At 45.4% G+C, this 12,774-nt stretch overlaps 1 protein-coding gene across 1 annotated transcript in view; it reads right to left on the reverse strand.

Moving 5' to 3' along the window:
• Nucleotides 1-12,774, reverse strand: part of AFF2 (ALF transcription elongation factor 2) — a 489,494-nt gene that overhangs the window by 35,519 nt on the left and 441,201 nt on the right. The window contains exon 10 of the mRNA XM_060002892.1: nucleotides 735-894. Within this exon, the coding sequence (XP_059858875.1) occupies nucleotides 735-894 (160 nt within the window). The remainder of the gene's footprint in view (nucleotides 1-734; nucleotides 895-12,774) is intronic.

Genomic DNA, 12,774 nt, shown 5'->3' on the forward strand with positions numbered 1-12,774 from the left:
AAGTGTGAGCTATTATGATTAGCGGTAATGTTACTATGACATCTTCTTCTGTTATTCTTTTCTGATTATTGACAAACAGATCCCTCCAGAGCCGTGGAGGGATCTGTTTGCTGTACGAGGTGCAGGCTCAGGGGAACTGAGAGGCTGGTACTCAGAGAGGATGAGAGGGGAAGGACAGGGTTTTTAACTCCAGATTGTAATTCTGGTATTTTGTGGGGCTGTGTGAAATGTTTTCATGAATTACCATCGAGTACACTTGAAGAATATTAATTGAAATTAAAAAAGAAATACCTGTGACCTTTCAACCATCACGCTTCTTGGGTCTTACTTGCCGAGGGACTTTCATCACTTCAACCTAGAGGAAGGGGTGGCGTCCCCAGAGCTAGAAGTGGGTCTGGACTGGCTTTGCTGATTCTCTGGAAGGTGAAGTTGCGAGCCCAGTGATCACTAGGCCAGTGTAATAGTAACGGGGAGGCTCAGGGCTCAGAGTGGCTGAGTGAGTCACACAGCGAATCAGTCACACGGCAAAGAAATGTCTGTTAGGGACCACGCGAGTACACGTGTTAGAAGAACAAAATGCTATCGAACACCTGAGTACTTTTCTGACGTGTATACTGTGCTGAAGCCCTCATCGCGCTGGAATACTGTGATTGTTGTATTGTTGTGTGTGTGCGGGTCGGAGGTGCTGCCTCGGGGCAGGTAAGCTGTGGCTGGGGCCCCGGCCCGTCACCCACCTCTGGCGTGGCCACGCGCGGCGCCTCATTGGCTTCGCTGTCAGTGGTGCTGCTTTCAGTGTCTGAGTCTGACTCTGAGCTGCTCTCAGAGTCACTGGAGCTGCCGGATCCCCCACTGGCTGGCGCTGCAGGTGTGGGCTGAGGCGTGGCCAAGAGCGGGCTGAAAGGAAAACGACACCACTTGGTCTCAGACCAGCTGGAAAAGAGCCCAGGTCAGCATAAAGGCTGATGATTTGTGAGGGGCAGCTGAGTGGAGCTTGCCATCCCATTTCACGGGAGGCCCCGGGAGTGACCCGCAGGTCTGTCAAGGGGCTCTGATCTTAGCTATATGCACAGTACTGTCCTCTCGGCAAGAAGGGGCGAGTTGAATCCTTGCTTTCATCATGGGAGACTGAGGTTCAGAGAAGTGGGAGGGCTTGCCTCAGCCACGTAGCTATCAGTAGATACAGAAGCGGGACTGGGACCGTGGCCTCTCAGGTCCCTCAGGGGGCAGGGCTGTGTAAAGATATTCGCGGCCAGGTGTCCAGCGCCCGGCCCCAAGGTGAGCAGAGCTGACCACGTGAATTAGGGGATGATAGGACGCACTTCTCGGCCTCCTCCAGCAGAATTTCTGTAAACGCTTCTTAGAACCCTTACCAGGAGGTATGATCATAAAGGACCAACCGTCTCTAATGACTGATTTTAAATCTGTAAAGCAAGGCACCGGGAAACGGACACCACTTGCCGCTGTCTTTATTGACAGTCCATACTCTTCCTTACTAATCGTTTGCCCTCTGTGCCCCGTGACGAATCAACCTCAGCTGCCTCTTGGCACTCTGGGGTATGTCATAGCCTTTCTGTCCTTTTGCTCATCATCTCTTTGGACTAGTTTTGTTCCGCTTTCACTCCAAAATGGGGCTCTAAATTCGAGGGGGGCGGGGAGGGGTCTTGTCCGTCTCTGTCTCATCAGCCCAGGCCCCTCTTTGGAGAGAAGTTTAATCACGGACAGGGATGGGCTGGGGGCCAGAGCATATTCGCTGCTGGGCTGGGCTGGTCCTCCTATCCGCCTGGCTGGCCGTCCAAACCTCACTGCCTCTCAGACTCCCAGCTCCTTGCCCAGCTCTCCCTGGAAAACCCAGTCCTGGCCCTGGAGGGCACCTGGTCCTGTGGCTCCACCTTCAAACTGGATAGAGAGGGACTCTAAGGCCCCCCTCTGCCAGAGACCATTATTCCTCGCCTGCCCCAACCCCGCACCCTCACTGGAGCCTAGCTCTCAACATTACAGCTCTTGCCCGCTGAGCCGGAGCCATGCTCGGCTGCTGCCTGGGAAGGCCTAGGATCCCCAACCAGCATGGGTGTCTCATCCGTCACCATCCGATGCGTACAGCCTTTGCATTACGTGTGCCTCGCGTCCCTGAAGACGGCCCCTTTAATCTCCCAGGTAGCTCTTTTCTTTCATATAGCCGAAGCTCATTTAAAAATGCTATCTGCTAAGTAAATGCTATCTGCAAGTTCATTCGTCTGCCAAATACACCAAGAGATTAGGGGAAGCAGAAGAAATAGGGGACTCTATCCCCTGGGAAAGTGTGTGTGTGTGTGTGTGTGTGTGTGTGTGTGTGTGTGTGTGTGAGAGAGAGAGAGTGAGAGTGAGAGAGTGAGAGAGAGAGAGAGAGAGAGAGAGAGAGAGAGAGAGAGAGAGACAGTGGAGCCAGGGATCTACATACGCTCAGTGCGCTTCGTTCCCTGCATTCCTTTTTAGTATTTATGCATAAAGTACCCTTGCATATTTATGCAAAGTACCCTCTAAATCTAATCAATTGTTTTTGTCTTTCGTTACTAAATAAAGACTGAGGGAAAAGCTTTAAGTGCAACTACTCCAGAGGCTGTGCCTGCCTGGCCTCAATTCCCCCCAAGTAAAGTTTCAGACACAGCACAGAGCAGCAGCAATACTCAGACTAGTGCCTGGTGGATTGAGAGACTTAAGATCTAGCTTGTACTCCCATGGTTATGACTTTCACGTGAAAAGGCTGTTTCCTACTTCTCTTTCCTATCTATACATTAATTTATGGTTTGTGCGTGTGTGTGTGTCTGTATACAGGTGTCCCTTATCCAAAGCCTTTGGAAGGGAGATGGATTTTGATATTCACATTTTTTTTAATTAAACAAGCAATATGGTAGCTATACCACATCTATAATACTCCCCAGTGGGATCTGGGAAGCACCCTTTAATAAAACTCATTCATACTACTGCAGTTAACAGTCACAATGAGAAAAATAAAGACTTGAAATTATTACGTGCACATCAGTTTAGGTCAGGTTTTGTCATCAAATGAGTCTGTCTGAAAATAACAGTTCTCAAAACTTTCTGAATTTCAGAATTGTGATTAAGAGATTGTAGATGTGGACAGAAACCACATATGAAAAATTGACCGTAAATATATGTATAGACGCAGATGCGAAATAAAGATGATTTGAAACCTAAGAGTGGCCTTGACTGAGATCCAGTGAAATGAGAACTGAAATTATTTTCCCTAAGTCTTCCTACAGCTAAACCTATTGCTGTGTTCTAGGGAAGGATCTCACGGCCAGTCAACGTTGACAGTGACCACTTAGGGGAAACAAGTATAGAAAGAACAGGGAGAGGTACGTCAGCTTTTCACGCTTACACTGATGGACAGAAATACTTGGGGATGAGCGGGACGGTGGACTTGAATTCAAAGAGGGCCCCGTGAGAACTCAGAAGGGGGGTGAAGGACTTCAACATCTTTATGAGAAAGAATTGCTTTCTCAGAGCAGTTGCACAGTTGGAAACAGGGAAGAGCCAGCATTGGTGGGAGGGAAACCCGTTAGCTGTTCAGCTACTTAAATTCCCACTTCTGCTACATTTATTTTCATATGTCGCTAGTTTATTTTTCAAATGTATATTAAAGTGGCTATGAGGGACGCTAGCCCACGTAATGCTCGATTCCCCAACTGCATTAGACTTATTTCCCATGCACCGTTTGCTTTCATATTTTAATAAATTGCTTCTAAAAAGAATGCTAGTGGTTACAACAGAGATAATAGGTGATGCTAAAAACCATTAACATTTAATATATGAAACCACCTACTCCATAGTCTGTAAATATGAAAAGTGTACTCTGTGATTTCACCCCGAATGTCATAAAACTTCTCAAAGGACCTACGTTTGTGAACAACTTCAAAGTGAACTGCTCAACCTTTTCAAAGATCAGATTTTGCCACTGTGCTCATCGGGTGAGCAGTCTGTACTGAGCGGAGCGAAGCCTCATTTTAATCCTAATCCCATTTGGTAGGTCTTCACGGTCACGGGCCAGACCGAGGGCAAAGAAGCTGCCTTAGCAAGTCAATGACCCTCGTGGGGAAATCCAGGACTAGAGAAGGGGATCAAAGAGCAGGCCAGTGGGAGAGAAGTTTGGGAGGTCTTTAAGATGCCTTCTGCAGACAGCATTGGCCCTAGTGTGGAAGCTTGAGAGTACTAGGGGGAAAAGATGGGATTTTTTCGCGTGTTTTTTTTTTATGGTAAAATTTAAGTTCTTAAATATTCCACTGCCATATACATAAACCAAAATTAAAATTAATTGCTTAATTATATTTACATAATATACACCAAAGTATTATTATGATGGTTTTGACTGTCAAACGTTTCTATATTTAATTTCAAATATTCCCATTTTTGAAAGACGTTTTCTACCTGTGACATAATGATGTGATTCCTCACAGTTTGTGGAGTTCCCTCCGCATATAAATTCTGCAGTTGTCTTCTTGCTTGGTTAAGGTTGCATAAACGCCAGTGCTTTTAGCTGGGACAGAGATTGGATCCTTGTTGGAAGTACAGGTCAGTTCCACGGAATCCTATTTCTGTCTCTGATTCTATTACTTCAAGAATGGGAGTAATCGCGTAAAAGATGGGTTTTAAGAGGTAGTTCAGGCACCTTAATCTCTAGACATGACAGTCTCTCTACGCTCACACCGACCAGGCCTCTTGTGCAGTCAAGGGCTCAATATGTATGTGACACCATTAGATAGACAGTCCGGAAGCCACATGAAAGAACTGGGACTACTTTGCCTAGAGGAGACTCTGGGGCAGGGAGGGGGGCGGTTCATGTGATGACAGCTTCAAAAACCGGAAGCTCTGTCCTATGGGCAAGGGAGTGGGCTACTTCTGAGAGTCTTCCAAGGTAAAACTAGGACCAAGGAATTAGAGATCTAGCCAGGAAAGATCTCACTTCAACATCAGAAAAGACTTAAAAATCTACAGCTGGCCGCACAAAGAAGCCACTGCTTTGTGGGCCAGGGAGCTTGATACCCTTAGGTGACCAGATAGCCGGCAATAAGGATTCCTATTATCGATCCACAGAGGAGTTGGATGATCTTTAAGGTGTCTTCCAGCTCAAAGACTATGATCCTCATGAAATGAAAGTGCACAGGGGATTTTAAGGGAGATGGTTTGGACCTTAGAGAAAATGTGTGAGGAGACCTCTGCCCAATCCAATCTGCTCCTTAAGGCAGGTCTGAAATGACCTACTCTCGGCGGCACAGTCACAGAGCTCTTGTATGAACCTCAGAGGATTACAGCTGCCTTTCTGTACGGCTACTTCATAAATCAGAGTTTTCGCTAATTCAGATTAACGGTCTCCGGAAAACCAAACATCTGCATCAGTGCTATCTGACTCGAATCCTAATTTAACTGTAAATTCCTCTCTCAGGAGATAAACAGGGATGATGAATTGGCCATTCTGCTCAATCAAGCTGTGTGGGCATCAGAAAGGAAAGGTTCCAGAAGGGGTAATGACTTTGTAGTGGGAAACATATATGGGCAGGCTTCGACAAGCAAGTCCACAGGGTATTCATCTCGGCAGCATACTTCACAAGGCCCAGACCTTGCCAAAGAGACGTAGCATGAGATGTTTGATGGGGGAGTCTATCACGGATGTTGTTAAACCCTCGTCTTCAGTTGAGACTTGTACGAATTTCATCAACATGACCCTTTTCCGGTTTTATAGAGATCAAATGTCTGTCTACCAGATAATTTGAAATGCTTCTATACTTGATTCCATCATCAAGTTGTAAAGGGATGGCCCTGGGGCAAAGGAATCAACATTTATAGCTGATTCTTCCTCTCTTCCTCCTTTTCCTCTCTGAACTCTGGGTTCCAAAACTGGAACAATCTATGTGCCTCACGTAGAGGCAGACACTCTGAACCCTGAGCCTTTCCAGCCCGGGGATGGGAGGAATCCATTTTGGTCTGAGTCAGTAGTTTTGAAATCTACCCCAACCCTCCCCCAGAAAATCCATTTAGCCCAAGTGGCCAAAAGAAAGTGCAGGCAGAAGCATAATACGTAAGACAGATAAAAACACGGTTGCTCTGGTGGAAACAAGGGATTGGGCAGAATGTAGGGGAGGAAGTCCCCAGCAGCTCTTCCTCCGCCCTGGGATGGCCCCTGAGCACAGTTCGAAAACCAAAGACCGCATATCCCAATATGATCACAAGCAACTCAGAATCAAGTACGTTCTGTGTTAATGCACTGGTGCCACTGACAAGCAGATAGTGAATAGCCATCCGCTTGTAATTCGGGCTACACCCTGGCATGGCTCCGAGGAGATAATCTTTGTCTAATGTGTGTGTACACTGGGATTCTGTCCTTTTGTCTGATTCTGGTGTTTGAAATGGAGTCTGCTCAATTTATTTGCAAAGCATAAGAAGGAGATGCACACCTATCCACTCACATTCATTTTCACGGGCAAGTTACCGTATATGACATAGTTTAATGGGCAAGTTACCGTATATGACATAGTTTAAAGCCCTGACTGACTGAAGAGATATGTGGTTGGTGAAATAATGACTCCCCCAAAGATGTCCAAATAGTAATCCCTGGAACCTGTGAACATGGTACCTCATGTGGAAAAACGGGGTTGGCAGATATGAATAAATTCAGGATCTTGAGATGGGGAGATGGTTCTGGATCATCTAGGTGGCCCCAGTGTCATCCCAGGCTCTCTGGGAGCCAGAGCTTGGTGTCAGGGAGGCTCTAGTAGATTACTGCCACAGCAATGGGCAATCGAAGAGGTTGTATCTTCCCAAGAAGCTGCAAGTTGACCATTTGGAACTTTCATGAAAACTCGAAATGAACGGCTCCTCACATCTTTAGATCACCAGCAGTTAGTTCTATTTATCCTAACTTACGTGGCATCTTACTTCTTTTCTGAGGCCATAATGTTGAGTGACTTTGGCAATGGCTTGGCTACCCTTTTGGTGGAATGACCAGACCCAGGCCCTTGTCACCTTTTCCTGCCTGTGCCCATTCTCCCATTTTCAGTCTATTTCACATACCGAAACAGCTACATTTCCCCTACTGATTTTAAAGAGGTCGTTTTAGTACAGTGAGAGGAGCATGCTTGGCTACTTTATTTTTGTGTGACCTTAGGCTAAGCACTTAATGGAAGGTTTTCAGTTTCCTCATCTGTAAAATGGGGTAATACATCACATAGGCTTTAAGAGGACTGAGTCAAGAAATAGAGGTGAGAGAACTCTGTTAACCAGTACTTCTCAACTTTAATGTGCTTACGAATCACCTGGAGATCTTTGGAACATGCAGATTCTAATTAGGTAGGCCTGGAATGGGTCCTGAGTTCTGCACTCCCAGGCGCTACAGATGCTCCTGGTCAGTGAACCACACTGAGAGGACCAAGGCTACAGAGGCTATTCAGATACAGACTGCTGGGAAAAAAGTAATAAGTTGGTGAACTGGAAACTAATGCCTAAAACACAGTTTTGAGATCAACTGTGGATTTTACTTTTCCATAATTATTCTGTATTCCTTTAGCAACAAAGAAAGTTGACTGCCTTATGTCATTTTGAATCTAACCTGGTCAAGTTGAAGCTTTCTTTGGGCAATTATTCCTGAAGAGGTTTTATCCGATTCCTTCTGATAAGAACCAGCTTCAGCTTACAAGTTTCCTGAGGCTACCTGCCTGCACTGGGAGTTGACTAAACGCGTAATTCTTTCCTCCAAATGTGCCCCATGGACCACTACGAGGGTCTGAGGGAGCGTGCCACCATCACCGCCAAGGGTCAGGGTGCTATTAGACTGTACCCATGGTCATGGCTGGGAGCCTGAGCGTGATTCGTAATGGCTAACTAGAGATGGAGCATGTGAGGTGCGCCAGGAACCAGGTTCAGCACCTTCCCTGAATCTTCTCTTTGAATCCTCACAAGAGTCGCGTAAGGCAGGCACTCTTACTACTCCCATTCTACAGCTGAGAATACCGAGACTTAGCACCGAACAATATCAAGTTGAAAACTAGTTTTAAGGATACTACGGGGCAAACTTCAACATGCAGTTTCAAAGGAATGGAAAAAACCAAGGCATCTGGATCCCGCCTCACTGCAGTATGAAGTGAGGTGGAGCTACGGAGAGTGTCAGCGCGTTGCCAGCAAGCCTGGTCAATGGTGGCTAATGGGCCATTTATGTCTTGAGAACATCACAATTTGCATTAGGGAGAATAAACCGGTATTCAATTTTTTTTCTGGAAATAATTAAAAGCCACAGTGACTTTTCTGCTATCGGTCAGAACTGTTTCAACAAACAGGTGAAAAAAACTGTATATAGCCAAGCATTTTTGTCCGTTTTGCCTTTAAAGTCTACTTTTTAAAATGGGGGCAAGGGAGAGAATGAAGGTAAGCAAGTGGACAGAACTCCGACTCCCGTGACCCCGTCTCCAGCAAAGCAGGGAATGAACGGTTGGCAGCTCACGTTCGTAAGGAACCCAGAGAGGGCCGGATGTCAGGAACCCATAACAAGGTCGAAGCGCTCCCATAAAGAATTCTATCAGTCACCAATCCCAGGGGGAGCAGTGGATGACTCTGACTGGGTGACTTAAACCCAGACGCTGCTCCCCTGCAGGAATCTTGCCATTGTGTCTATAGGACTGGCCTGGAGATGGAGCCCAACTCCCCGTCAGGAGAGCCCCAGCCATGGGCAGCCTGAGTTCCCCAGGAGAGTACAGAACGGGCTGCTGATAGGCTCAGAGCCGTCGGCACGAGCCTCTGCCTTTTCCCGTGCTGAGGACTTCTTTCTGTCACCCATCATGCTCAGAGCTGCCTCTCGACTGGAAAAGTGGGCATCCCTCTTCCAATCTCTCCCTAGACTACGTTTCTTCTTTGCTGTCTCCCAACGCCAATCTCCTTATCAGTAATGTCTGCTCCCCCTCATGTCTGATCTGTTACCTGATGTATCAGAGACACTTGATTTGGAGGGCGAGCTTCTAAGGCCAGAGGCTTTATCAACCACACACACACTCTGTACAATGTTTGGTGCGCTTAAGACACCCTAGAGTAAAGCCATATAGAGGTCTTCTCTGTAAGATCTCTAAGGAGAATTGTCCCCGGGCGCACCCACTGCCTATGGTTCCAACAGGAGATCGTCATCATTGGAGCAACAAGACCAAATACTTTTCAAGTGCAGAGCACTTGATAATGTTCCAGTATTTTCACTCCCATGACCTCACGTGATTGCTACAAGAACACTGGGCGGGGGAGAGATGGAACGGCTATCCTCCCACTTTACCCATGATGCTACAGGACCTCTTAGCCATGACATGGGGCTGGGCTCTGAGGCAGAGTGAGTGGTGGTGGGTTTCACCAAGCTACTGGGACGCTTTCTTAAACTGCAAGTCCAGCTTGAGGAAAGGAAAAGAATCCAGGATCCACTACAAAATCCACCCTGTAATCATACCAAAGAGCAACAGGAACACAGAATTAATCCCAAATGTTTTCTTCAAGTGACCTAATGAGACGGATTGCAAGAATTCAGTGTTCAAAACACTGAAGGCAATCTGCCCCTTAGGCTAAGAAAAGCCTGTTGCATTTGACTCCTGAGAATGACAAAACTCACGGAGGCTAGAAGAAAAGATTTCCAGTTTACAGCTGATAACTCTTTCCACACAGAGAAGTAGTTTGTAAAGATGAAATAGGGGAAATTTAAATGTCCTTTATGTTTCACATCATTGTGTTTCTTCAAATATTGTATGTCTTTAAACAGGTAAGAAACATGGTACTGAATTCAAAAGCTACAGTAAGGGATACAATGAAAAGTACATCTTCTGCCCCTCTACTGTCACGTCACCCAATTTTCCAAAGTTTTCCACTGTTATCAGTTTCTTATGGTTCCTCCAATGGTACTTCATATATTTATGAATATTAATAGGTGTGCTTTTCAATGAAAAGCTTTTAAGTTATAAAAGTAATACCTACAAAATAAAATTCCTGTATATGGGATGACAGGGTATCCAATGGATGGCATTCCAAGTCATATACACAATTTCTAAATTAAAACCTATATAGTTTCCTTACTGAATGTGCCTTCATAATTATGCCTGAAATATAAATAAAAGCATTCGAATACCTAAGCGAATGGCAAAAATTGCACCTTGCAAAACTGCAGTGTCTAACCCTAACACGAGGAAGAGGCAGTAACGTTAACACAGAGCCGTGAGGGGCGGAAGCTGCCCAGACAGCCCTTCTGGGCGAGACCAGGCCACAGATTCCCCATCAAGAAACAGTGGCTGACTGTCCTCCACTGTGACACTTCTTAAAGCCGTGGTCAACACAGGATGGTTTCACTTCCTCACCACTACAGACTTCTATAGGCCCAGTAATCAGGCTTTGTAACTCTTTGGCCTACTGAAACTGCTTTCTTTTTTTGTGTGTGGTGCGTGTGTGTGTGTGTGTGTGTGTGTCTTGCAAGCACTTTGTATAATGGGAAGTTTAATGTCAGGAGGTATGTGGTGCAATAGGAAAACCAAGAACAGAAGTCATCGTACATTCAGGCCTCCAGGAACTGGGGTTGTGTGCAAACCAGACCTGGGACCCACGGCAGCAGGACAGACCACTCTTGTGCTCCAGAAGTGTGACTCGGCTATTCTGCACGTGTTGGTGCCTGACATCACCAACACACTTATTCTTTCTATTATTTTTTCTCTACCTTATAGCTTCTCTTCCCTTATAGTACCTGCTTCCTTCTGACTTTGACCTCATACGGTCCCAACCCCAACTTATTCTTTTCCACCGTTAATCCTTTCTAATTCAGTTTTTTTTATTATGATTTATTTATTTTTCTTATTAGTCATCCATTTTATCCCCATCAGTGTACATATGTCAATCCCAATCTCCCAATTCATCACAGCACCACCGCCCCGCCGCTTTCCCCCCTTGGTGTCCATACGTTTGTGCTCTACATGTGTCTCAATTTCCACCCTGCAAACCGGTTCACGTGTACCATTTCTCTAGGTTCCACATCTATGCGCTAATATACGGTCTTTGTTTTTCTCTCTCTGACTTCCTTCACTCTGTAGGACAGTCTCGAGATCCATCCACGGCTCTACAAATGACCCAATTTCGTGAAACTGCTTTCTTAATTACTACCAACAGGCCCTGTCCTGCCCACTCCCTGTTGCAAATCAGATTCAGTTCTCACTTTCCTCGGCCTCGCTCCGTATTAGATTAGAAGCCTTGAGTTATTTTGTACTTGGCCCCAGTGACCATATACGGCACGAGATCTCTTGGTGTCAGAATTTACCATGACTTCCTTGCGGAGAGATGCAGTTTTTTTCTACAGGATGTTCAGAGATCTTTTTCCGTTACCCCTCTACTTTAGGGCCAGTCTTTATTTCCCTCTCTTCCCATGCCTTTGCTTACCCTGTTTTTTTCAGTCTAGAATGACACTATTTCCTTCTCTTCTGCTTCCTTAAATCTTTATCCTTTAAGCTCAAATTCCCGAGGTCTTCCTCGGGTTCCTCGAAGAACCCGAGGTCTTCGCCATGACTTTAATTCTCCCAGATACTACGTCCCTGTTCTGATTTCTTTTCACTAACTTCATCACAGTTTATCACTTCATTATTCTCGAATTATGACAGTGTGCTAACCTTCTGCCTGCTCACCTACACTGTAAATTCCTCGATGGCAGGGGCCGGAATCTACCGTCACTTTCTGTATCGCTGGCACGATAACTTGTATATAATCTTCTTGTTACGAAAACACACTCCACATGGCCTCACAATGAGCAGAAAATCAGCACAAACAAGGTCACCTGGTAAAGAGCAATACCTAACTATGAAATGTCTATGTACTGCCGACTCTCAACAGAAGTCACACTTGGGCCAGCCTACCCAACCCCCAAACCTCCTGAGTCAGACGTTCATTTGGTGAACATAATTAAGCAAATAGGTTGTCTGCTGATGGATTTGTAACCTCTCAACTGGTTGGATGGCTGTTGGCCCGTCACAGCGCCTGACGCTTTCTTCAGCTTCAGTTCTACTGACAAAACGTAACATATTTGGATGGACAGTTTTAATGTAATTGGTATTTTGAGCAACAGATGTCCATGGGTCACGGGGTGCAATGTTCGTGCATGAACATAAGAAATAAATGGTGTGGCTCTTACTGAAAATGAATGCCATCTATACACAGACTTTCCCATTTTTAATTAAAATGATGATTCCATTATTTCGATTTGTGTGAAACATGAGCTACCCTCGTCATATCATTTTGATACATTAACCAGCCCAGTCTACACTGTGCCTGATATTAACTCCCTTTCTAGTTGATGATTTTTCGAGTGGCATAATTAATTTCCTCATGGAAGAGAAAGTATTCAATCAATTTGGGATTAAATTTGAGGTTGAAGGACTTTCACAAAAGACAGAACTAAATCTCCTAGCCCACATGCATTGCTAATTGTGACACACATTAGGAACAAGAAGGTGTTCCCTTCCCGTGATAAATGGGCCTGAAAATCCTCCCCAGCATTTACAATAAATCACAAAGACCATTAATAAACAGGCCAGGCAAGAAAAGACAGATTCTACAAGAATTCACTCCCATTCTTTGCCTAAGACTACCAATGTCATATTTAAAGCTGACATCTTAAGTCTTCTATACAGAAGTCCTCTAAGTCAAAAGCCCAGCTATTTTAAACAGAATTTCCTACACCTGTTATTTTGAATGACAGCAAAGGAAATACTGGATCTCTAATCCTGTAAT

Source organism: Delphinus delphis, chromosome X, assembly GCF_949987515.2.
Source record: "Delphinus delphis chromosome X, mDelDel1.2, whole genome shotgun sequence".
Classification (NCBI taxonomy): domain Eukaryota; kingdom Metazoa; phylum Chordata; class Mammalia; order Artiodactyla; family Delphinidae; genus Delphinus; species Delphinus delphis.